Here is a 26,372-nt window from a genome sequence, read left to right on the forward strand (position 1 = left end):
TCACTTGAAAATACACCTGATTGGACTTAGATAAAACTTTCAGCAAGTTTTGAGCAAATAAAAGACATACATTCAATTAAAACTTTAAAAAAATGTTTTTGTACAAAATTCTGACAATAAAATTGCATTTGTGTCAAAATATTGCCTCTTTTTTTAAACCATCCATTTCACTGCTTAATCCCCATTAGGGTCGAGAGACTTAGCTGATGCCTATCCAAGCTGACAAGGGGAGGGGAACACTCTAAACCAGAGGTTCTGAAATTTTTTCACCAAGTACCGCTACCAGCAACATTAAATTACAGTAGCTTAGTATTCATTGAAAACAAATTACAGGTTTAATTTAACAAGTATATTTATATTTTGGACCACTGAAACAGTACACACAGTTTGAACAGTAACACTGTGTTTGAATATAGTAAAACAAAACACTGTACTTTAATCAAGTAACTATTTGGCGTACCACTAGATGGCTCATGCGCACCACTAGTGGTACTGGTACCACAGTTTGAGAATCACTGCCTGAGACTAGTCACCAGCCAATCACAGGGCACATACAGACAAACCATCATTCATATTTATGGAAAATTTAGAGTCTCCAATTAACCTAACCTGTATCATTTTTGAATGTGGGAGGAAGCCGGAGTACCCGGAGAAACCCAACGCATGCACGAGGACAACATGCAAGCTCCAGAGTCCACACAGAGATGTCCAAATGGAGATTCAAACCCGGATATTCCTGATTATGTGGCCTACATGCCACCACTTTTTTTAAATTAATTCAAATGATGCAAGAGAGTAGTGAGAAGTAACCTAAGGCAGGAAATTATATACTTTTGCTTCTTCCTGCTCATTTTCAGACACACCATGTTTATTTTTTTTATTTAATTTAATATTACAATAGTACTTTCAGATGACAGTGTTGTATTGGAGATGCTATTGTGTAGATGGAGAGTATTTTTGAAATGAAATAATGAAAATGAATTTAAAAATAGCATAGGGAGCAACTACTGGTAGTTTTTTTTTATTAAAGCCCTCTAACTAACCTGAATGTGTAAACTTGATCGAGACCTTCCTGCTCATCCAGGCTGAGCATGATGTGTTTGACCATGTCCAGTCCATTCTTCTGCTCTCTGGACAGACCTTTGCCAGAACCAGGAGGACCTGGACCTCCTCTGCCAGCATCCCCAGCATCCTTTGCTTCATCTTCCACAGGGAAGGGTAAACTGAAAAGCACAAGTATTTATCTATATTTATATATCCAATATAAGTGATTTAAGTGGCACACTTTCAGGTTCAAACATCGATGACATCTATCAAAACAGACAAGAAGCAAGGAAATAAACAGAGACAGGATTCAATTTGGCTCAATTAAGAAAAAACGTGTCGACCTGTAACCTCTTACAGCAGGGGTCCCCAAACTTTTTGACTCAGGGGCCGCATTGGGTTAAAACAATTTGGCCGGGATATATATATATATATATATATATATATATATATATATATATATATATATATATATATATATATATATATATATATATATATATAGTAGATATTAGATATATATATAGCGCACTTTCCGCGTGCGCGATGATGTCACGTTATCGATGAGAAAATGCATTTTTAGACAATATGATTTGCCTGAGCGGCTAGGAGACACCGTGAGTAGCAAGCGGTACAAAGTGGATAAGAAAAGACAGAAGAAAAAAAATATATACATTTTATTTTTATTTTTTTATTTTTTTAATACTTGGGACTTCACGCGGGCCTGATTTTGGACGCTGGCGGGCCGGATCCAGCCCGCAGGCCGTAGTTTGGGGACCCCTGTCTTACAGTGTCACCCACGCTCTGGCGAAAGATTGTACGCCACCTCTTTTTATTTGGACTTCCCCTGTTTACATAATAACAGCTGTTTCTAAAGGAATGGGGGGTATGTAAACAGACATTGTTTTCGGTCACATTAACACAAAACAAAAAGATGCCTCGGGCTTGGAGTGGTCCTGGATCGAGCTTGGGCAGGTCTTGGACGACAATAGATAACCCCTCCCTTCCCCTCTCTTCCTATCGTACACAGCGGAATTTTCTAAGCCTTTGGCTCGGTGCAACAAAGACAGCCTCTGTCTGCTCGCCGGAAGTTCCTGAAAACGGAAACTTTTGTGATAACTTACACATTATTATTCTAACACACACTACTTTGTAAATCACCACAGTCAATGTGGCCTAATATTTACAATTTACCTTTTGTAACAAATATATATTAAATAAATATACTGTATGGATAAAAATAGCAGGCACATTGCTGGTAGAGCAGGTAAAGATGAATACAAAACTCAATTATCATGTTTTTAATAAGAATCTTATATAGTATTTACTCAACATTAAAGAATGTCATATTGTACTGTATAGCAGGGGTGTCAAACTTGTTTTTTATTGAGGGCCTGTAACAACACAATATGTAATAACGGTAAGTAATATGTAATGATATAATAAAATAAATAATACAGTAGCATTGGCCAATAGAGGAGGCCAAAACAAACAGAAGATGCGGTTTAGTCTTGTGGTCACTGATTGGCTCAGCCTCAAGCAGCATTACTATATTGGATTAAAAGAATGTAAAGGTGACAAAAGGGTGTCATTTCATGTCTAGAGGGCGCTCATGTTGAAAAATTTATTTCGAAGGTAGTAACAGTTATATTTTATGCTTTAGCTACGAAAACATCCAAATGATATTTAATGATTCCTACTTTGCGGAAATGTATTTAATTCCAGAACTCATCGCAGGGCCAACACCGGTAGACAACATTCACACTCACATTCACACACTAGGGCCAATTTTAGGTACATGTATTTGGAGGTGGGAGGAAGCCGGAGTACTCGGAGGGAACCCACGCAATCACGGGGAGAACATGCAAACTCCACACAGAAAGATCCCGAGCCCGGGATTGAACTCAGAATCTTCGTATTGTGAGGCACATGCACTTTTGCCCTTTATATTTTATAAAAAAAAAATGTTTAAGTTTAATTTTGAAATGAAAGCCTCTTAATCGTGATTTCAATATTGATAAAAAAATAATCGTGATTATTGTTTTGGCCATAATCGTGCAGCCCTAAAATGCTGTCATTTCATTTGCATGAGTTTAGGCTACGTGGGCGGTTTGGACTGCGCTAATAATTGGCAACAAGCCAATCAGCTTTGTGCCTGTGTACATGTCTATATGTGCACAGCAGGGGAGCTAGTTAACTAGATTACCTGTTACTCTTTAAACGCCTTGTGCAGGTCTGGGTGTGTTTTTATTTAAATGTTTACCTAAATTTAAAGCAAAGATTGTAATATTTCCTTGCCATCCTTTGGCGAGGCATGTTTTAAAGCAGCGTTGTCAACGCGGCGCTTCCATATTTAAAGAGTCACCTCTATCGTGACTTTTGAAGCCAAAATACCTCCATAGTGCACTTCACGCACCCTCTTTATTAACCAGTAGAATTGCCGTTTTTCGCCATTTTTCCTCGCCACAATGTTTCTGCTTGTATGTGTGCATGCGGACTCGCTCAACATGCGCCTCGGCTCAGCAATGTCACCGCCGCACGGCAGCATACAGATGAAAAGAAAATACCGGTATTTTTAAATGGCAGTATAGTATCGACAGACCTGACTTCAGAAAAACATTTACGAGGGCTCAATTACATTTTTTCAGGGGCCCATGCCAAAAATCTATTCGCGCCGCAGGAGAGCACACGCTTGTTAAAGCTGCACTGCTGGGGCTTTGTCTGTCCACAACTGATTACAAGTAAGACAAACACTTATATTGCTGGTTATTGTAACGATGTGTTTGAAATTATTCAAGCCTTTATCGTGAATGAATGAAAGAGTTGGCCATTTGTATGGTATTAATGGGATTGTAAAGGACTGTTGGTAATCCAATGTTGATGTGATAAAACATATTTCTTGTGTAGAAGCTACATACAATAATACTGTTCTTTGTTCATGCACATAATAAATATTAATGAAGTGTTTGGATGTATTCATTAAATCAATGGTCAATATTGGTTGTTATTAAGGGATTCAAAGTAATATTGTTATATTGACACATCTCATCTGTGCATCTCCAAAGGGTATTCTAGTAATGTATGGACAGATGAGATCTGTCAATATGTAAATATCATTTTGAATCACTAAGTTGTCATTTGGGGTTGACTTCAACTTTTTAAAGGGTACTTCAACACGTAAACAGTATAGTATGTACTTCGTTATCATATATGTAACTCTCTTAAATGAATACATCCAAATACTATTAATATGTATTATGTGCATGAACAAAGAGCAGTTAATATTGCATGCAGCTTATAAAAACAAGAAAGAGGTTTTAGCACAACAACATTGAATTAGTAGCAGTCCTTTACAATCTCATTAATACCATAGAAACAGCCAAATCTTTCATTTATCGGACACGATAAAGGCTTAAATAATTTCAAACATATATTGTTACAATAACCACGAATACAAGTGTTTGTTTAAGATGTAGTAATCAGTTGTGAACAGACGAAGCCCAAAAGCGGTAGGCGCTCCCCCACCGCAACTACGGGGATCCATTTTTGGCAGGGAATCAGTTCATGGCACAACTCCGGCAGCAGGAAAATAGATTTAAGTTACCGTTGTGTAGATGTCACAATTGATGACTCACCTGCTGATGGCATCATAGCAGTAGAAAGGAATGGACCATGTTAAATCAAGACATTATGTTTTTGGCGGTGACTTCCTCATCTTGCGAGGAAAAGCATCTGATTGGCTTCCGTTCATAACTCACCCTCACCCCTCTTTCAATGTACACCCTCAAAGAGCTGTGATTGGATATAGAGTCCAAAATTGTCCCACCCATCTACAAGACGAAATAAAATGTGATTGAATTTCGTCTCGTTTTGATACGTTAACCAACATGTCAGTTACTTGTGTTATCGTCTTAGTCTACGTGCCTTTGTTTTGATTACTTATAATCTAATTTTTACCTGCTATAATGTAAAAACAAAACTCAAATAAAAAAAACAGCTTCCATCCCAAGGGGGGCACGACTCACTCTGTAGGCCCTGGGACTGAGTAATGTTTTAATTAGTACCGCGGTACTTTGTTAATAGTGGTATACCATACAACCCTAGTACACACAGCTGTAATTATAGTTAAAAAAAAAAAGCATATTTGGAGCTTACAAGAACTGCAACGTGATGCCAGCTTGTTTGAGATTTTCAATGATGATGTCCAGCTGCTCCGAGTCTGCTTCAGTAGAAAGGTCACTCAGGAGGGCAATGTTGAGTCGATCATAACTTGCCCCCCTAAAATAAAAAATGACAAAACAGTTGGATGTTTGTACACAATGACTGTGAGCAAGTTGTAAAATACAAATCTTACTGTGTTCCTGTTTGAAGGAGATCCATGCAGACAACAAGAGCATCCAGCCCTGTTTAATATTTGTTCAGAAGCATAATTCTTGAATGGGTTATTACAGGTGCGCAGTCTGCAGAAAGGATACAGTCAGCCTGTTGATCCTCTGGGTGGATCTGATTCTCTATCTCCTCCAGAAGCTCAAAATCAGGAATCATCAGGTTGCGGTGTACAGTAATGTTCTGGTACTGGCCATCCTGGGCCAGCGGGTTATTCGTAGAGTCTGTGCCAAATAGAACTAACGCCAATTCGTCTTTAGCTTCTGCAAATACCTGCAAAAAAACAAGAATACAGTCGCGATCAAAAGTTTACATACTTGTTAAGGACATAATGTCATGGCTGTCTTGAGTTTCCAATCATTTCTACAACTCTTATTTTTTTGTGATAGAGTGATTGGAGCACATACTTGTTGGTCACAAAAAACATTCATGAAGTTTGGTTCTTTTATGAATTTATTATGGGTCTACTGAAAATGTGACCAAATCTGCTGGGTCAAAAGTATACATACAGCAATGTTAATATTTGCTTACATGTCCCTTGGCAAGTTTCACTGCAATAAGGCGCTTTTGTTAGCCATCCTCAAGCTTCTGGTTGAATTTTTGACCACTCCTCTTGACAAAATTTGTGCAGTTCAGCTAAATTTGTTGTTTTTCTGACATGGACTTGTTTCTTCAGCATTGTTCACACGTTTAAGTCAGGACTTTGACAAGGCCATTCTAAAACCTTAATTCTAGCCTGATTTAGCCATTCCTTTACCACTTTTGACGTGTGTTTGGGGTCATTGTCCCATTGGAACACCCAACTGCGCCCAAGACCCAACCGCCAGGCTGATGATTTTAGGTTGTCCTGAAGAATTTGGATGTAATCCTCCTTTTTCATTGTCCCATTTAAAGCACCAGTTCCATTGGCAGCAAAGCAGGCCCAGAACGTATTACTACCACCACCATGCTTGACAGTAGGAATGGTGTTCCTGAGAATAAAGGCCTCACCTTTTCTCCTCCAAACATGTTGCTGGGTATTGTGACCAAACAGCTAAAATGTTGTTTCATCTGACCACATAACTTTCTTCCAGAAGGTCTTAGCTTTGTCCATGTGTCAGATTCAACAAAAATTGAGCTGTTTGGCCACAATACCCAGCAATATATTTAGAGGAGAAAGGGTGATAATAAGAGTTGTGGAAATTATTGGAAACTGAAGACAGCCATGACACTATGTTCTTTACAAGTGTATGTAAACTTTTGATCGCGACTTAATGTACTATGTAAACCAGGGGTGTCAAACCTACGGCGCACCGGCCGGATCAGGCCCGTGAGCAGCTTTTATCCGGCCCGCGTGATGAGTTTGCCAAATATCATAATGAGCTGCATTTTTTTGAATGAAATAAACTGCTGTTCTAAATGTGTCTACTGGATCACAATAGCAATTCTGTTAGCACTAGCAAGAGGTACAAATTAAAGCGTGGCTGCAGCTCCTCTCCTTTCACCCAAATGAAACTTAAAACCTGCCATTTTATGTCTTCTGCTTCAAACACATCATTATTTGACACCCCATAATGTCTCTTTCAAAAACGAGAAAACGTAACCCTTTTAAATAGTTTCTTACGGCAGTGTTTTTCAACCACTGTGCAGCGGCACACTAGTGTGCCGTGAGATACAGTTTGATGTGCCGTGGGAGATTATGTAATTTCACCTATTAGGGTTAAGAATATTTTTTGCAAACCAGTAATTATAGTCTGCAAATAATGTGCCGTTGTTGAGTGTTGGTGCTGTCTAGAGCTCGACAGAGTAATCGTGTAATACTCTTCCATATCAGTAGGTGGCAGCCGTTAGCTAATTGCTTTGTAGATGTCGGGAACATGTGTGTGAGACGACGATGGTTTGTCGTGATCACAATATGCAGACGACAGCGGGAGGCAGCAGGCAGGTGAAAAAGTATCTAATGCTTAAACCAAAAATAAACAAAAGGTGAGTGTACCTAAGAAAATGCATTGAAGCTTAGGGAAGGCCATGCAGAATGAAACTAATACTGAACTGACTACAAAGTAAAGAAAAACAGAATGCTGGACGACAGCAAAGACTTACTGTGGAGCAAAGACGGCGTCCACAATGTACATCCAAACATGACATGACAATCAACAATGTCCCCACAAAGAAGGATAGCAACAACTGAAATATTCTTGATTGCTAAAACAAAGCAGATGCGCAGAATAGCGCTCAAAGGAAGACATGGAACTGATACCAACAAAACAGGAAAAGCCACCAAAATAGGAGCGCAAGACAAGAACTAAAACACTACACACAGGAAAACACCAAAACACTCCAAATAAGTCACGGCTTAATGTGACAGGTGTAGCGAAGTTGGTAGAGTGGCCGTGCCAGCAATCGGAGGGTTGCTGGTTACTGGGGTTCAATCCCCACCTTCTACCATCCTAGTCACGTCCGTTGTGTCCTTGGGCAAGACACTTCACCCTTGCTCCTGATGGGTGCTGGTAGCGCCTTGCATGGCAGCTCCCTCCATCAGTGTGTGAATGTGTGTATGAATTGGTGAATGTGGAAATACTGTCAAAGCGCTTTGAGTACCTTGAAGGTAGAAAAGCGCTATAAAAGTATAACCCATTTATCGTTTATCATTTACACCTACTTTGAGACAAGAGCTATAGTGATGCATGGTTGGTTATGGTTTTAAACTCATATCCAACAATTGCGACAACGACTCTTTACTGTCAACTGAGTTTCATTTTTTAATGATTTCTGCTGGTGATGTGCCTCTGTATATTTTCAATGAAAAAAATGTGCCTCGGCTCAAAAAAGGTTGAAAAACACTGTCTTACGGGACATGACAAATGAGGTATTTGATACCTCGAAGAGTTTACATGTTCTGTTTTTTGTTCAATCCCAGAAAGACTGTGACTTAAAGTTTGAACCTGGCTTTGTAGACACACTGAGACGAAGTCTAAGTTCATTGTGTTTTTAACGCTGCACCAATTTCCTCAGAATTTTCAACAAACTTGAAGTGTTTTGTCCAGAGGATTGAGTTGAGTTGAGTTTGTGTTTATTTGGAAATATGCATGCATACAACATGATTCATCACAATTTTTAGTTTCTCTATTCAACATGTTCGAAAGCTAGTACACGAAGCAGAACTTATTTATTCCTACCCCTTTTCCTTTACACAGAGACATAAAACAAGCGCACCTTGTTTACGTCACATAATGTAGCGCATGCAACGTCATAAGCCCTCGCTGAGCAGAGAGGTAGCGGCATGGTAACTTTAGCTGTGATGCTAACGGAGTGGTGCGAGTGGTAATACGAGAGAAAGAAGGTGCGAATCTGGTTACAAATGAAGGAATAATTAATTCCCAAGAAAAACAGCACGGGGTCCATCGTCTGGCGGTGGTTTGGCTTCAAGCGGGAAGATGTTGAACAAGTATGCGGCAAAAAGCGTTGCTACATAAAGTAGCACCACTGCTCATTTGTAGCATCATTTGAAAAGTCACCCGATAGAGAAGGAAGAGTGCTTGAAACTCCGCATGTCAACATCTCCGGCCGGTGCCACACCCACAAAATGCCCAAGCAACCATTTCCACATCTACACTGTATGAAAAAAGTAGTCAAAAACAGGAGATAACGTTCGCAGGAACCTACCACATAGCAAAGGACATACACTATTTGATTTCCTATTATGCAGCTCATTTTTATTTGACAGTTATTGAAATATTTTGTGTGAAATCATGCACAAAATTGCACTTTATTTGTTTTAAACTATTGTAGTGGCGTTCTGTACAAAAAGTACACTAATAGCTTGTTTTAAAATGTCTGTGACAATCTTACACTTTGTTTGGAAATGACATGAATGTTTGTGCCACTGCTTAATAACTGTTTAATAAATACAGTTTTGGTAAATTGACTTAGTTGTGATTTCCCTCTCTGCATGAAAGTTTAAAATGAGCATATATTAATGCAGTATGAACAAGAATGTTTTAATGTAGACACATAGAATCATCATACTGGTGTGTGATTATATGCATCAAGTGTTCATTCAAGGCTAAGGCAAAATATCGAGATATATATCGTGTATCGTGATATGGCCTAAAGATATCGAGATATTAAAAAAAGGCCATATCGCCCAGCCCTAGTGTAAACGGGGCCTTATTTAGGCATACATTTTGCTCCATGCGGCCCCCTGAGCTACAATGACTTTGACACCCCTGATGTAAACCAATACAAGCATTTTCATGTGAATTGTGACCTGGCTTACCTGGCGTTGGACAAACTTCTGAATGACTTTTTTGGCGAGATCAAATGTAGATTCTTCACCTGGTGTTGAGTTGGACATGGAGAAGCCCACGTCCATGCATAGCACCAAAAACGACTACAATAGACAAATATGATAAATATGAATTATATTTTGACAGAGTTCCCCCTTCAGACTCAACATGTCCAAACATGCCTTTTACGAGCGACGCATCGTATTTTACAGACACAAAACCAGCTGAACAAAAGTCACTATCTAAAAAAGGTATTGGTAGTGACATTTTTAAACGTTAATGAGAATAATTCGAAAAAATCGACTTACTTTTGACTTAGACATATTTGTTTCTCTTTTCCTGCATCTGCGTGTTACCCACTAAGACGTCCGGTGCCAACAGCCGTTCACTCCTTTCTTACGACTAGTTCCGCTAATTTGTTAACGCAGTCACATGTCAACGGCTATGCTTAAATGTGTTTCTTTTCTTTCTGTAGTGAAAACAATCCATCTGTAATAGTCAATAATTCATAATATAGTCAACATTTAAATACTGATTAGATATTTTTTAAAGGCGCAGTCCTCTACACCAGTGGTCCCCAACCACCGGGCCGCAGACCGGTACCGATTGGTACTGGGCCGCACAAAAAATTTAAAAAATTAAATAAAAAAAAAAGTAAATAAAATAAAAAATAAATGTTTTTTTATTTTATTAAATCAACATAAAAAACACAATATATACATTATATATCAATATAGATCAATGCAGTCTGCAGGGATACAGTCCGTAAGCACACCTGATTGTGTTTCCTTATGGAAAAAAAATAAAAATAAAATAAAAATACCACCCCAACCCGGTCCGTGGGACAAATTTTCAAGCGTTGACCAGTCCGCAGCTACAAAAAGGTTGGGGACCACTGCTCTACACTCAACGTGGGCGGATCGATACTAACATCGATATTAATACTTTTTTTTTGTTGGCCTAAAGTATTTGTACTGTGTGTAATGCTGACTATAATCAAGATCAAGAAATTAAAGGCAAAAATTACAAAATGACTCCATGATCTTGAAAATGTCAAGTAAAATCGGCATTGGTGATACTGGCCCTTTATTTAGTTGGTGTTGATCAGGGGTGTCAAACTCATTTTAGATCGGGGGCCACATGGAGAAAAATCTACTCCCAAGTGGGCTGAGCTGGTAAAATCACGGCACGATAACTTAAAACTAAAGACAACTTCAGATTGTTTTCTTTGTTTAAAAATAGAACAAGCCCATTCTGAAAATGTAGAAATTATAATGTTGCTGTTTTTTTTTTTACACTTACATGTTGCGGGTTAATAGTATTCTATCTTTTTTTGTCGTTATTTATACTTTCTGAATAAATTATGTGATAATATTCATTAGTCAACTCATTGGTGTTCATTTTCAATCTATCAAGATAAAAAAAATATCAAAATCAAATTACAGGATGTTATTCATGTAGTTTGCGCATTTTCCTCGACTGGTGCACTAACTAACATCATTTGGTTTATTTTTTTTACATATGTAGCATCATCTACATAGATACAAAGAATTGCTATTGCAACATCTAGTGGACACATTTAGAACAGCAGTTTCTTTCATTCAAAAATTTTGGCTTATTTTTATACTAAAATGTGTGGCCCATCTTAAGTTTACAGCACTCAACAATAATGTAAAGTATATTTCAAATACTTTAACTTTCAGAATATGAATAAATCAGCAAATCGGTGGAGATACTTAATGAAAATATAATATGAATTGCAGAAATAACACATCAATGTAGATATATCTATCTAAAAAAATAAAAAATAAAAAAAATAAAAAATGTAATTTTCCTGAGGGAACTCTCCTGAAGGAATCAATAAAGTACTATCTATCTATCTATATATCGGCTGTATATGCTGCCAAAAATGAGTCCTTTCTATTTAAAAAACAAAATCCTTAAAGAATGGAATGCAACAACTTCCAACCTGAAGGCCTGAAAACATTTTCTACAATATGTGGTAATATTTAGAGTGTACTTTCGCCAAATATATTTTAGTCAGCTTTTGACATAATCTGATTTATATTAACATAAAAATAAAGATTAAGAAAATCTTAAAATTTCTTCAATTAAATAATACAATAAATATGACAAACAATAAATCTAAAAATATAGGGCGAAGGTAACAAAGTTCCTCACGCACACCGACAAATAAGATAAACATACACTATATTGCCAAAAGTATTTGGCCACCTGCCTTGACTCACATATGAACTTGAAGTGCCATCCCATTCCTAACCCATAGGGTTCAATATGATGTCGGTCCACCTTTTGCAGCTATTGCAGCTTCAATTCTTCTGGGAAGGCTGTCCACAAGGTTGCGGTGTGTGTTTATAGGAATGTTCCACCATTTTTCCAAAAGCGCATTGGTGAGGTCACACACTGATGTTGGTCGAGAAGGCCTGGCTCTCAGTCTCCGTTGTAGTTCATCCCAAAGCTGTTCTATCGGGTTCAGGTCAGGACTCTGTGCAGGCCAGTCAAGTTCATCCGCACCAGACTTTGTCATCCATGTCTTTATGGACCTTGCTTTGTGCACTGGTGCACAGTCATGTTGGAAGAGGAAGGGGCCCGCTCCAAACTGTTCCCACAAGGTTGGGAGCATGGAATTGTCCAAAATATTTTGGTATCCTGGAGCATTCAAAGTTCCTTTCACTGGAACTAAGGGGCCAAGCCCAACTCCTGAAAAACAACCCCACACCATAATTCCTCCTCCACTAAATTTCACACTCCTCCCACTTTGTGGCAAAGTTGCTGTTGTTCCTAAACTCTTTCATTTTTTAATAAAAAAGCCGACAGTTGACTTTGGAATATTTAGTAGCGAGGAAATTTCACAACTGGATTTGTTGCACAGGTGGCATCCTATGACAGTTCCTGAGTTCCACGCTGGAAATCACTGAGCTCCTTAGAGCGGCTCATTCTTTCACAAATGTTTGTAGAAACAGTCTCCATGCCTAAGTGCTTGATTTTATACACCTGTGGCCGGGCCAAGTGATTAGGACACCTGATTCTGATCATTTGGATGGGTGGCGAAATACTTTTGGTAATATAGTGTATCTTACGAAAGTTCAATGTTAAGATATATCTTGTTATTTGGACGACGTGGCTTTGAATTACAGCACAAAACCCTCCAGGAGTAAATTAAATACAGAACAGTAGAGAATGAAAGGTTTCAAGGTGATAAATACATTTTAAGTGAGCACTAAACAGAAATACTGTAGATCTACTTTGATGATAGTGTAGAGAAAAGTGATCATATTAAGACAACAATTATGCATATTAAGTAAACGTGTGTTACAATACTGTATAAAAGTCAACCCCCATAATTGAATATGAACAAATAGTCACGTAGAAAAACAAATGCAAAGGTGGTCCGAGACTTTTGCACAGTACTGTAAGTAATCCTGTGTATCACCAAAGCGCGCAATGTGACCCGTGTTTCGTTCTATATTACACTGATGACGTCTGGGCGTGTTCACTGAGGGCTTTGCTCTGCAGAGTACCAGAGATGGTGTCTGAGTCCAGAAGCTCTATGATGCTGTAGGGGGAGCAGTCCTCCAGACCCATCTTAGCGCAGGCCCAGCCGCAGAAGCCCTTCTCCAGGTCCCTCACGACCTGCCACCACCCGCTGAGGGCCCAGGACACCTGGGCTACAGCGGCGTAGAGCGCCAGAGACAACGCCATGGGCATGATGAGCACAGGGTAGAAGATGATGAGGAAGGGGCAGATTGTGATCTTGTGCCAGAATGTCCGCTCCTCGTTGTACACCAGGAAGACATTGTACCAGGTCAGGGTGCCGTAGTAGAAGGAGGTGATGAAGGAGAGGAGGAAGACCACGGGGGCGCAGGAGATGCTCCACAGGACAACGTGGGGTCCCTGACATACGCCCAACCTGCAGGCACGCTTGGAGCCGTCCCCGGCCTCGCACTCTGCGTCCAGCCGCTCCTTTGACTTAGCCAGCTCTCGAAGCTCCTTGTCAGTCATGGTGACGTGGATGTCCACCACCTGACCCTTCTTCTTGCCTCTCGTGATGGTGCCTGTCAGCGTCACGTAGCGGCTGTCTGGGGGAAGGCTCCAGCCTCCACCTGTTAAGGAGTAAAGTCACATGAGAAGACAGCAAAATCAGCAGATTGTTGCTTTTTGGCGACAAGATATGCATGCAGAACTTTTATTTTGTCCAAAATATCCCATTGACTCGAGTATAAGACGTCCCTTAATTCAGTGGTCCCCAAACACCGGGCCACGTGGATCGATTGGTACCGGGCCGCACAAGAAATAAAAAAAAATAAAAAAATAAACGTTTTTTTTTTTTTTTTTTTAATTAAATCAACATAAAAAACACAAGACACACTTACAATTAGTGCACCAACCCAAAAAACCTCCCTCCCCCATTTACACTCATGCACACTAATTCGCACAAAAGGGTTGTTTCTTTCTGTTATTAATATTTCTGGTTCCTACATTATATATCAATATAGAATCAATACAGTCTGCAGGGATGCAGTCCGTAAGCACACATGATTGTATTTTTATATGACAGACAAAAAACAAACAAAACAAAAAAAACATACCCCCGGCCCATGGGACACATTTTCAAGCGTTGACCGGTCCGCAGTTACAAAAAGGTTGGGGACCACTGCCTTAACTCATCTGTCTTGGAAAAAATATTTTGTATTTGTTTCTTTATTTCTTTAAAAAGGGACACCGGGCATTGGTGAACACAATAAAATGTTGCGTAAATATACCGGATTTTAGCAAGAATGCTAATTTCCAGCCGCAGCACACTTGCCAACCCTCCCGATTTTCCCGGGGGACTCCCGAATTTCAGTGCCCCTCACGAAAATCTCCCGGGGCAACCATTCTCCCGAATTTCTCCCGATTTCCATCCAGGCAACAATATCGGCGGCGTGCCTTAAAGACACTGCCTTTAACGTCCTCTCTCCCCTGCCGCATGCTGTCCAGGCGTCCGCTTTTCCTCCATATAAACAGCGTACCGGCCCAGTCACATAGTAATGTGGCGTTGGACGGGTTTAACAATGGACTTTATTCGAAGATGTCAAGGAATGCTGACACGTTGTATGATCTTTTAACTGGTTTAATGATAACGCAAGGCATACTTGGTCAACAGCCATACAGATCACACTGAGGGTAGCCGTATAAACAACTTTAACACTGTTACAAATATGCGCCACACTGTGAACCCACACCAAAGAAGAATGACAAAAACATTTCGGGAGAACATCGGCACCGTAACACAACAGAACAAATACTCAGAACCCCTTGCAGCACCAACTCTTCCGGGACGCTACAATAACATCTACGGCTTTTGGAGCTCAGTGCACAACTGCACACACAACAAGAAGGAGACGAAGCAGAAGAACAAAGAAGAGACATGGCGACGACGAGTAAGAAGAAGAAATACGCTTGCAAGTTCGAAAATGATTGGAAAAAAGAATTTCATTTCATCCAGAAAAGCTCGAAGGGGAAGGGGTATGCTGCCTGCACCTCAACCATGCCCCCCCCGCCCCATCTCCCGAATCCTGAGGTCTCAAGGTTGGCAAGTATGATCCACAGTAACATAAAAACACTGACTGACTTGACGCGACTCCCTTAGGGGTGGTGGACGGCTGGGCAGCGCCTGAAGAGCTGCAGCCTGCCACCGTAGCCCCCCACTCCCTCCCCTCTGTTGCGAATCTCGAGATGTATGTTGTAATATGTATATGTGCTTTGCTATGGAGGTTTTTTCCCACTCCAGACTGGGCCCCCTTAGGAGCCCAGTCTAGATTGTATTTTTTTACTCATCCTTGTGGAGGGGGGTGGGGGCGCACAGGTCCGGTGGCCATGGATGAAGTGCTGGCTGTCCAGAGTAGGGACCCGGGATGGACCGCTCGCCTGTGCATCGGTGGGCACATTTCTGCGCTGCTGACCTGTCTGCGCTCGGGATGGTCTCCTGCTGGCCCCACTATGGACTGGACTCTCACTATTATGTTAGATCCACTATGGACTGGACTTTCACAATATTATTCTAGACCCACTCGACATCCATTGCACCGGTCTCCCCTAGAGGGGCGGGGTCACCCACATCTGCGGTCCTTTCCAAGGTTTCTCATTGTCATCCCACTGGGTTGAGTTTTTCCTTGCACTGATGTGGGATCTGAACCGAGGATGTCCTTGTGGCTTGTGCAGCCTTTTAAGACACTTGTGATTTAGGGCTACACTACCGTTAAAAAGTTTGGGGTCACATTGAAATGTCCCTATTTTTGAAGGAAAAGCACTGTACTTTTCAATGAAGATAACTTTAAACTAGTCTTAACTTTAAAGAAATACACTCTATACATTGCTAATGTGGTAAATGACTATTCTAGCTGCAAATGTCTGGTTTTTGGTGCAATATCTACATAGGTGTATAGAGGCCCATTTCCAGCAACTATCACTGCAGTGTTCTAATGGTACAATGTGTTTGCTCATTGGCTCAGAAGGCTAATTGATGATTAGAAAACCCTTGTGCAATCATGTTCACACATCTGAAAACAGTTTAGCTCGTTACAGAAGCTACAAAACTGACCTTCCTTTGAGCAGATTGAGTTTCCGGAGCATCACATTTGTGGGGTCAATTAAACACTCAAAATGGCCAGAAAAAGAGAACTTTCATCTGAAACTCGACAGTCTATTCTTGTTCTTAGAAATGAAGGCTATTCCACAAAATTGTTTGGGTGACCCCAAATTTTTGAACGGTAGTGTATATACATATAAACATTGATTGATTGATTGATTGATTGATTCTCCCCCAGCGTTTACCTTTTTCCCATCTCTTTTCCCACTCCAGACTGGGCCCCCTTAGGAGCTCAGTCTAGATTGTATTTTTTTACCCATCCTCCCCCAGCGTTGACCTTTTTCCCATCTTTCACGGGGCGTCTTGTGGCGACCCATCAGCGTTCTTGTTCTGTAACCCTGTACACTGTTTGTTTGTCTAATCTTGAACGGGTTTGTGCTGAAAACAAAGTTTCCTTGTACTTGTGCAACGACAATAAAGACCTACCTATTCTTCTGTCTTTAGCCATGTAAACCCTGGGACACAGCTGCGGTAAAAATCAGTTAAAAAAAAGGCAAACCCCAACTCTTGTGGTGGATTGCAATAATTTAAAGATTTGTTTAATTTAGTAGTTTAGTTTATGTTGTGTGCATATAATTTATACATACTAAAAACACTCGTGATGATGAAGATGAGTCACCTTCGTGTGTGGGTGTACAGAGGAACTTATCTCCTTCCTCCAAGCTTCTCTCGACTCCTTCCTCTTCACCCCCTTGGTCCTCGCCAGGCTCCCGATAGATGATGATGGACTCTGGACGCTGCGCCTTCTTCTTCCTCCTCTTCCTCCGCACGGACGGCCCCACGTCTCCGTCGTGGTTGGCGGATGCTTCCGACCTGAGGGAGATGATCTGGGGGCTGCCTTCTCCTTCCGTTTGAGACTCTTCCACACTGGCCATGCTGGGATGATATGAAGACTATTGTCCAGTCATTGTGCTCAACGTGGGAACTGATCATAGGAAGAAAGAGAGAGAAAGAAAGGCTTTAGAATATTGTAGTTTGGGTTATATATAATGCACACACTCATCCTGACCTATATTTTGAGTCTATTCATGCAAGGACTGATGTTGGCTGCTAAAATCCACCCCAAAGGCACACTCATTAATGATGATGAAACAAACAAATTAGACACATATATAAATGTATTAACCACCAGTTGAGGAATCATGCCGGATTTTAGCAAGACAATGCAAACCATTTTTCGCGCAGCTGATCTCCTCCCATTTAAATCCCACCCATGTCCGCTCTTTTGTCTACCGACACCCACCGGCAGGATAACGCTCTCCCATATAAACTGACACTATTATGGACTTACCTTAATCGGACCGCGACATTATTGAGCCGGATAACATTTAATACAAAAAAAACAGATGCTATATTAGTGATGCACTTGGCAGCAGTGCACGAAGTCGACGTAGAGATGAGTTACGTCAAGTGAGTTCCAGGACACCACAGCTCTACGCTGGGCATGCCGGCGAACTACGTAGAGTTGTTTCCAGAATAGCGCCGAGCGGTCGGCCGTACAGATGCGTTACGCAAAATGTTTTCCAGAATAGCACCGAAGCCCCGCCCCTCACTTAAAATACGCCACACAAAACTCCCGTAAGCGCGACTAAAACGTCAAATTCGTAATTATATATTACATAAAGCTTATCAATTAAAAAAATATATTTTAATTGATAAGCATTTTATACAGAATTGAGAGGTTATTCATGATCTGGTGTATTCACTGGCATGAACTAAGATAACATATATGGTAGTTGTGTAAAAGCTTACATTAAAAATAAATGTTGGTTTGAGAATCAATATGTTGGTTGAGCGCCACAAATCAGCAAATTGAAGCTAAAAAATAAGCGAGGACAACTAAAGCTAATGCTAAAGCTAACTGTAACAACTAAAGCTAATGCTAACGTTAAAGCTAACTAACTGAAATGGCGTTCAATATTTCACCAAATTTAGACAGTCTTCTCTGCCAGTTGGGTAAGTTGTTTTATTTCATTCACAATCATATACTTACCTATAAGTACTTACATATTTGTTAGTTTGAACCAAATTACTTAATTAAACCCTGAGCTAATGTGTCTAGCTTTTTGGCTAACAAACATATAGATTAAATACTTTCACATGAACGTATCCCTTTTCACCCCTTCCAAATTGTATTCAATACTTTTCTTTTACCCTGTTAAATAGTTGTTGAATTTCGTGAGCTTTCTGCGAAGAAGAAACAAATCGACCAACAAATTGAAGGTATGTCTTAAACTTGAAATTCCACGACATAGTGAATTTGCAAACAGCTAAAAGTATACACAAAGCAAACTATAACTTGCTACCCAATAATATCCAACAATTCTTCTAAACAAAGAGGAGAAATATAGTCTTAGAGAAAAAAGTAAATTTAAAACGTTTGTACGCACGTACAACACTGAAGACCTTTAGTATATCAGTATGTGGAATTAAATGATGCAATGGATTAAGCAAATAAATCAAAGTACTAATATGATCCACTTCAAGAAACTCTTCAAACTTAAAGTGTTTGCAAAGAAGAAGAACCATGATTAACATTCTGAATTTATTTCATCCATCCTTTCATTTCCTAGATAATCTTACTCATCTCACCATATGAAATATAACTTACTTCACCAATTATTATTTATTTATTTTTATTGTTATTACTTATGGAGTATATTGTGAATAAACTGAAAACAGAAAGTGAACAAAAGTTTTAGCAACTGCTTCCTACTCCTTTTCGAACATGTTGAATAGAGAAACTGGAAATTGTGATGTATCATGTTGTATGCGTGCATGTTCAACATAAACTCAAAATCAAACTAGTTTGGCTATTTTGAATGAAACAAAGGGTGCTTATGTTATTTGGTGTGTACTGCAAATACTCTGCTGTATGTACCAACAGTTTATAGAGCTGACGTTGCAGAAAGGAGGACTTATATTGAAAAAACGCGCAGAAATATAGATCAAGTGGATGAGGAAATTGGATTGAAACGGAACACTCTGAAACACAACAGGGAAGTTGCAAAAAGGTATGATCAATTATAGGAACACTAAAGGATGAAGGTAATAATATTGTGATTGTTGTATCAACCGGCAGCATGAAGGCGACTCAGGGCTTGCTGCTTCAGTATGAGCGGACTCTGAGAGCAGAACTGGAGAGCATTAAAGTCAATTACAGCAATGACAAGTGGGTCAATCTATTGTTAGTTTAGTATATTATATATTGAGTACAATCACACTGTTTTTTCTGTACTCCTACCCCATCAAGGGACGTGTACACAGACAAAATTGTAAGCTACAGGCAGCTGTTTCAGGCTCATAAAAAGCCATTTGCCCAAAAGCTGCAGGCTTACTATGATGACATGGACAATCACATTAACATGGAAGGAGGCCATCACCTAGGTAACAAACCCATTTTTTTTCATCAGAAATTGTCCAGTTATTAAGAAAGGGTATTAAGGTCACAGTGAGAATCATAAAGAAAGTTTGAAAGTTATCAACATTATGTTATGAAAAATAATATATTCCAACAAAATTGCCACACAAATGCAAAACTAAACGTGTCTGAGCCCGGTATTCAAAATATACAGTTATATCATAAATTATTTATTAAAAATACTTCTGGTTAGATGAAAAAAAAACAAAGCCAATAGGGTAAATCTGAGTGTAAACGTAGGTCTTTTTCATCCATCCATCCATTTTCTACCGCTTGTCCCTTTTGGGGTAGTGGGGGGTGCTGGAGCCTATAGAATTAAACCTGTTATCCTCATAAAATAAAAAAAAATATTCTTGTAATCATTTTCTATTATAATTAAAGAAATATATTCTATACAAATGTGTTCCTTTAAGCATTAAGCCCCTTTTTTTTTTTTTTTAGCATTTTAGTCATCTTTATTGTCATAAAATTATCTTCACCTTGTGGTAAAATTGTCTCCATTTAAAAAAAAATCTTTGTCATAAAATTAAAACTTTTTTGCTCATAAATTAGGATGTTATTATTGTAATATTTCAACATGTTTGTTGTATAAAAACATCTTCAGTGTCATTAAAAACATATTTATCTTGTGGTAAAATTGTCTCCATTTAAAAAAAAAATCTTTGTCATAAAATTAAAACTTTTTTGCTCATAAATTAGGATGTTATTATTGTAATATTTCAACATGTTTGTTGTATAAAAACATCTTCAGTGTCACTAAAAACATATTTATCTTGTGGTAAAATTGTCTCCATTTAAAAAATTACATATTTTGTGCTCATAAAAGTAAGATGTTATTCTTGTAATGTTTTTACTCTATTTCCATAAAAAAATGTATTGTTTCTTATATTATGCTTACAGTACATCTTTAAATATGACATGTTTATTTTTTCAAAGTTGATCAAACTTTTTTTTTTTCATATAGTAAAATCCACTTAATTTTTGTAATACTTTGTGTTGGTAAAACTACTTATTTCCCCTCATAGTGTTAGAGCTTTACCTTTAAATATTTTGATTTCACTCTTGGAAAATTCCAACTGTTTATTGTACTGTCTTTATTCTCATAACATTTCCTGGTACGACTACTTTATTATTTCACAAGTTATTGTTTGTAATATAACAGTATTATTTTCATAACATTTAAAACTTCATTGACATAACTCTACAACTTCGTACATGTAGAATATTAGTTTTATTTCCAACATCGCCGTTATGTTTGTGTTAGTATGTTTTACAGCTATGTTTTATGTTTGACCAGAGACTGTTGCCCAGTCATCTTCTTCAGAGCAATCAGCTGACAGGTAGCTACAGAAAATTGAGTAACAGCTAATTTTTTCCAAGAAAACTGAGTTTTTGTCACATCTTTTTTCAGTGACCCTCAGCAGCTGCACACCAACGACCCAGCCATAGAAACGCAGCCTTCATTTGTGGAAGATTCTATTACTGCCATCACTTCTGTCATTCTTGACGAGAAAAAGGTATTGATAAAGTTATACCGAGTGCACCACTCGGTACAACTTTATCATAGATCATCATTCGTCTTTATTGTATTGTTTATTAACTCAAACCTGAGCAAGAGATGGCAGAGTGGTCCAGAAGCTGCAGCAGATGGGACTACTGAAGACATGAGTGCAGAAAGTGAGGTTCAGAAATGCAGTGCTGATAAAACAAGAGGCAATAAGCAAAGTGTGAAGTTAAATCCACAAACAGAGAGTAAGCACAGGGTTTATGTGGCTAGATGTTTTTTTCTGTTTGCATTATTCAAACTAAGTAAAGCTATAAAATATTTCTTCAGAGCAACATGAGATGCACAGTGAGGAAGAAGAGGACCAAGAAATTGTGGCAGTAAGTTTTTAACCGATCCAATACAAGATCTCTATATGGCGCTTTGTTTTGAAATGAAATATCACAATGTTTGGATTGTGCAGGTGTACTTCATGTTATGGTTTGTACACAACTTTGCATTAATCCCTGCTACTAGTTAATGTAGCAAAACACCTGGTCTTACTTGCCATCATTAGCTTATAGCTAGAGATCAGCATATCTTTGTTTTCCAACCATGGGAAGAAATAAAGTGAGTGTGAATTATAGTGCTGAGAAGAAGTGGATTATATTCATTGAATTAAGGAAAGAAATATCAAAAACATGACTAAGCGGGTCGCTAACTTGGCGAAACAATTTGAGTGTTTCACTGCTACTCTGCACCATATTGAAGCAGAATGAGTCGAACGCCAGCCAAGATTTTTTTAAATAATATCTAAACAGCGGACATTTATCCATGAAATTATGGACAAGCTGCTGATTGTGTGTTTGATACTGTAGAAGTCCTCTCTCTAAGGTGAAAGCTGTACATTATTATTACATAACTTCATAAAACTCCTGTGGTTGTTTGTAGTACATTATATTGTATAATTGATCAAACAATATTTCTTTTTTAAAAGTTTGTTTTTACGACATTGTGTGTTAAATTTTTGCTTATTTTGGGGGGTGGGGCAAGCACCAATTAAATTAATTTCAATGGGAAATTTTGATTTAAGATACACACGTATTGAGTTCAGCGCTCCACAGAACCAAACAGGCTCGTAAATTAAGGTATTTCTGTATTAGTGTGTACCGGTATGTTATGAATTACTGTATCTGCACCACAGCATTTATTTTGAAATTTAATTGAATGACACATATTTTTCAGTTTACAAATAATTATATAAATAATAAAATGAATGGAATATGAAATAATTAATATACAGTTGACCTATACATGCTGTATATTTTCAATATTTATATATTTTAACTGTCAAAATGTCAAAATCTACATTTTTGTGTGTGAATTTCTTCAAAGTAATGTATTATTTTTACATTTTAATGAGTTAGTCACAACCTAGTGTCTTGACACTTTCAATTTGCGTTCTTTCTGTTCACACGCAAAACAGGCAACAGTATCAGAGATAGAGGAGGCAGCAGAGGAAGACATGGAAGAAAGAGCAGCAGAGCAAGAGCAAACACTGTGCCACGTGAATAATGAAGAGCAAGTGGCTCTTCCTCCATTACCGTGTGAGGTTGCTCACCCTCAGTATTCCTCTACTCCAAACGACAGTGTGCCTGTAACTCCGTCATTCCACTTTAAGTAAGGTTCCTGCTTTCTGCCCTCCAATCTCTGTGAAAAGAGCAAGCATGAACTAATAGTGAGTGTGTGTTTGTGTGCTTTGACTTCAGCTTTAGCCCAGCTTGTTCCCCAATTCAGGAAACGTCCGACAACAAATCTCCAGCTTTCAACTTCTCTCTGACCTCCAATCCCTGCACCCCAGGCTTCTCCGGTTTTGGGTTTGATGTGGTCTCCTCTAACGATGAGGTGAGAGGGGAGGAAAAAACATTCTGAACTTTTTCCACCAGTGCACTCATGTCCTAATGTCTTTCCAGGATGGAGCTTTTCCATTTGGAAGCTCTTTTTTCAGCGAGAAGGTATAAGCTTGTCCTATTTGATTTTCAATTGCAAAAAAAAACACACAAAAGCATTTGCTTTCTGTTTTCAGAAAAACATGGAGGAGCCAAAGTCAGGTGGTAAGTATCAAATCTAAACATTCTTACTGTGTTACCTGCTTTGAACTAAATGTTAAAGCGTGTCTCTGCAGGCCTGGACTTCCTGTTCAACCAAGCAGAGCAAAGTGAGGACTTCCAGTTCGCCTTCTCCTCCAAGAGCCCCTCGGCTAACAAGGAGAAGACCACAGATGAGTTTCCCTTTTCATTCAACTTTTAAAGAGTGTTGTAAGTTTGCTTACAAAGTTTAGAGCAGTGTTCAGAAATGATTTAAAAAAAAAAAAAGAGTTTATTGTAAAATATCACTTTTGTGGTTCTGTGAAGTGGTAGCGGTTTGCTTTTCACCATTTATAAACACATTTCTTTCCATGATGAGAATATTTCAACACTGTTGCGTCACCTTTTTAATGAAGCCATCTGTTTGCACGTTTTAAATATGTAATTAAATGCATGGTTATATCCTCTAATCTGTTTGATTAACTACTTACGAAGATCAGCGTTCAGTCTCACAGCGTGTAAATATTTAAGTACACAACATCTTAAATTAACAACATTTTAGTGTAAAATGAATGGACCCTTTTAGGATGAGGATGTTACAACATGGATAAACAGCATTATTACACTTTTGCCTCTTATTCATTATTGATTCAGTAATTTAAAACACATTTTAACACTACTGCATTCATGTTTTTTTTTACAATGAAATTCAATGCACTTTAACATCAAGAATACAGTGAAACCTCTAAATTCAAATGCTGTGAACGTTTTCTGTAAAAAGTCACCATTATCTACTGGTCGAACCACCTTTATAAGACTTTTTCATGGTTTTGTGATGCTGCCGCGGAAAGATACAAGTGATGGAAAAGAGGAAAAAGTGTGATGACAACCATAGAACTCACTGCTATGTAGCGGCCGCGTAATTTTGAAAGTGGTGCATGTGTCTTTCTTCTATGTACAATATGTATATTTTTTTACAAGTTATTTCAAAAGCAGTTGACTTATTTTATACATTTAAGACAGTGAAGAATGTTAAAATGTTACTTGAAGATTTGTTCGTATAGTAAAAGGCTTTCTGATTTGACTCTGCAAACAGACTAATTCAGTTATATATATTCTAAATGGTAAATGGGTTATACATTGCGCTTGTTTAAGGTACTTAACGCTATTTCCCAAAAATGTGTTTGAAATAAAACTGGTGCTAAAAAGGTACCTTGTTAACCTGCAGTTTCTGAGATGTAGGGTAGGCTTATCTGTCTTGTTTTTTTTGTCACGTCACATATCAAAAGTTAAAGTTAAAGAAGTTAAAGTACTCATGATTGTCAAACACACACACTAGGTGTGGCGAAATTATTCTCTGCATTTGACCCATCACCCTTGATCACACCCTGGGAGGTGAGTGGAGCAGTGAGCAGCAGCAGCGGCCGCGCCCGGGAATCATTTTTGGTGATTAAACCCCCAATTCCAACCCTTGATGCTGAGTGTCAAGCAGGGAGGTAATGGGTCTTATTTTTATAGTCTTTGGTATGACTCGGCCGGGGTTTGAACTCACGACCTACTGATCTCAGGGCGGACACTCTAACCATTAGGCCACTGAGCAGGTCAATCAAGCAAAACCCTTAGGATCGCAGCCTATCTGACAGAGCCTTGTGATTAGCACAGCAGCGATAGGGGTGTGTCATTGTCATAGAAGGGACAGGTGAATAAACGGGTGCTCTACTGCTGAATGTGTGCACTGCGGACTGAAAATTGTTTTCTTCCCCCATGTATCTGTTCACTACAGTGTGTTCTATCAATATTAATGTGTCTTTTAAATTTGTGGAAAAGTTGTGGGGGAAATATAAAAAACTGCTTTTTAAAGTCCAATCAACCAAAAAAGTCACAACCCCTCCTGCAGTACCTCGGTGTACCCCCTAGGGGTCCAAGACCCCCTGTTGAAGATCTCTGCTTTAAGGGTTCTGCTGTAATCAAACCTGTGTTGTACTGAAGGCCTCATTAAATAAACAATAGCAGTAGTCCATTACAAAAAACAGTGAGCACAGACTGAATCCGACTAGCCAATGTAGCTGATAAAAAAAAAAAAAAGCAGGCATGTAAAAACTTAAAGTTTTAAAAGTGCTTAGTGCAATGTGGGAGCACCTAGAAGCCAGAGTCAATGCTGATAGAGCGACGTGTCACATGCTCGATCTCTCCTGGCACATATTCGCAGAAGCTGGTTTGGTATTTTGCCAACATCTTCAGCATGGGCCGCAGGTTGAACCACCACTGGACTTTGGGCATCCGGTGCCTGCAAGACAACATCCCATCATTTCATGACTCAAGATTAACAACTGTGTGCTGCGACCATTCCTCCTGGCGTGTGCTTACTCAAAGTCGGTGGCGTCCTTGAGTGTAGTGACGGGGCTAAATGCTACAACCTTCCTGTTGAGGCCGAGGACGCACGCGGAGTCTGGCGAGTTGGCAAAGACGCGACCTGAGGATTTGACACAGTGGAGTCATGAATGTCACTTTGTTGAAGGAAGATCCAGCATTTGTTTATTTTCAAATTAAAGTGATATTACATTCAAAATGGAGGAAGATTTTGAATATTGTACAGTAATTGTAGCGTTAGGAAAGTAATTTTAGTATTTAAAGCAAAAGCTTTGTTAGAAGTGACAAATTCTTCCTGTTACTCGGCTATAAGGAATTTCTCTCAATTGTAGGAATGTATCAGTATCGGACAATTTTCTTGAAATGGTATGTTATCACCTTTCCCGATTAATGCTGATCACCTACACTGCAAAAACTTAAATCTAAGTAAGATTAAATATCTCAAATAAGGGTGATATTTGCTTATTTTCTGTCTGATAAGATAATTCTTCTCACTAAGCAGATTTTATGTTAGTGTTTTACTTGTTGTAAGTGTTTTGGTCCTACATGATCTCAGTAAGATATTACAGCTTGTTGCTGAGATGTTATGACCTATATTGAGTAAAACATGCTTGAAACTAGAATATCAAGTGTTGCAAAGCTGTGTCGTCAACACTCACTA

The 26,372-nt window shown here is 38.9% G+C and overlaps 4 protein-coding genes across 7 annotated transcripts in view; 1 reads left to right on the forward strand and 3 right to left on the reverse strand.

Moving 5' to 3' along the window:
• Positions 1-10,164, reverse strand: part of xrcc5 (X-ray repair complementing defective repair in Chinese hamster cells 5) — a 29,476-nt gene extending 19,312 nt beyond the window's left edge. Inside the window, exons 1-6 of the mRNA XM_062070042.1 lie at positions 10,007-10,164; positions 9,689-9,802; positions 5,520-5,703; positions 5,399-5,447; positions 5,200-5,322; positions 1,044-1,223 (exon numbers count right to left, since the gene is read on the reverse strand). Coding sequence (XP_061926026.1) covers positions 1,044-1,223; positions 5,200-5,322; positions 5,399-5,447; positions 5,520-5,703; positions 9,689-9,802; positions 10,007-10,021 — 665 coding nt within the window. The 5' untranslated portion in view covers positions 10,022-10,164. The remainder of the gene's footprint in view (positions 1-1,043; positions 1,224-5,199; positions 5,323-5,398; positions 5,448-5,519; positions 5,704-9,688; positions 9,803-10,006) is intronic.
• Positions 10,165-10,324: 160 nt separating this feature from the next.
• Positions 10,325-23,516, reverse strand: tmem169b (transmembrane protein 169b). 4 transcript variants are annotated; one of them, XM_062070057.1, is made up of 4 exons: positions 23,404-23,516; positions 22,876-22,964; positions 16,970-17,275; positions 10,325-13,822 (listed from the first exon to the last, which is right to left on the reverse strand). In XM_062070057.1, exons 3-4 carry the CDS (start codon positions 17,223-17,225, stop codon positions 13,188-13,190), a joined length of 891 nt encoding a protein of 296 aa, XP_061926041.1. In that variant the 5' UTR covers positions 17,226-17,275; positions 22,876-22,964; positions 23,404-23,516; the 3' UTR covers positions 10,325-13,187. The 4 variants fall into 4 exon arrangements, with proteins under 4 accessions (XP_061926041.1, XP_061926044.1, XP_061926040.1 ...); XM_062070060.1 differs by lacking the exons at positions 22,876-22,964; positions 23,404-23,516 and adding an exon at positions 21,379-22,274; XM_062070056.1 differs by lacking the exons at positions 22,876-22,964; positions 23,404-23,516 and adding an exon at positions 17,642-17,846.
• LOC133664963 (uncharacterized) lies at positions 17,873-25,931 on the forward strand. Its single transcript, XM_062070053.1, has 14 exons — positions 17,873-18,306; positions 18,517-18,573; positions 19,238-19,364; positions 19,433-19,522; positions 19,604-19,737; positions 21,069-21,111; positions 21,183-21,288; positions 21,388-21,523; positions 21,606-21,655; positions 22,741-22,934; positions 23,024-23,159; positions 23,228-23,269; positions 23,341-23,368; positions 23,440-25,931. Exons 1-14 carry the CDS (start codon positions 18,258-18,260, stop codon positions 23,562-23,564), a joined length of 1,317 nt encoding a protein of 438 aa, XP_061926037.1. The 5' UTR covers positions 17,873-18,257; the 3' UTR covers positions 23,565-25,931.
• The window catches only part of pfkla (phosphofructokinase, liver a), a 29,242-nt gene continuing 26,120 nt past the window's right edge, over positions 23,251-26,372 (reverse strand). The window contains exons 21-22 of the mRNA XM_062070041.1: positions 25,709-25,814; positions 23,251-25,628 (exon numbers count right to left, since the gene is read on the reverse strand). Of these exons, the coding sequence (XP_061926025.1) occupies positions 25,481-25,628; positions 25,709-25,814 (254 nt within the window). The 3' untranslated portion in view covers positions 23,251-25,480. The remainder of the gene's footprint in view (positions 25,629-25,708; positions 25,815-26,372) is intronic.

Source organism: Entelurus aequoreus, linkage group LG14 (genome assembly GCF_033978785.1).
Source record: "Entelurus aequoreus isolate RoL-2023_Sb linkage group LG14, RoL_Eaeq_v1.1, whole genome shotgun sequence".
Taxonomy (NCBI): Eukaryota; Metazoa; Chordata; class Actinopteri; order Syngnathiformes; family Syngnathidae; genus Entelurus; species Entelurus aequoreus.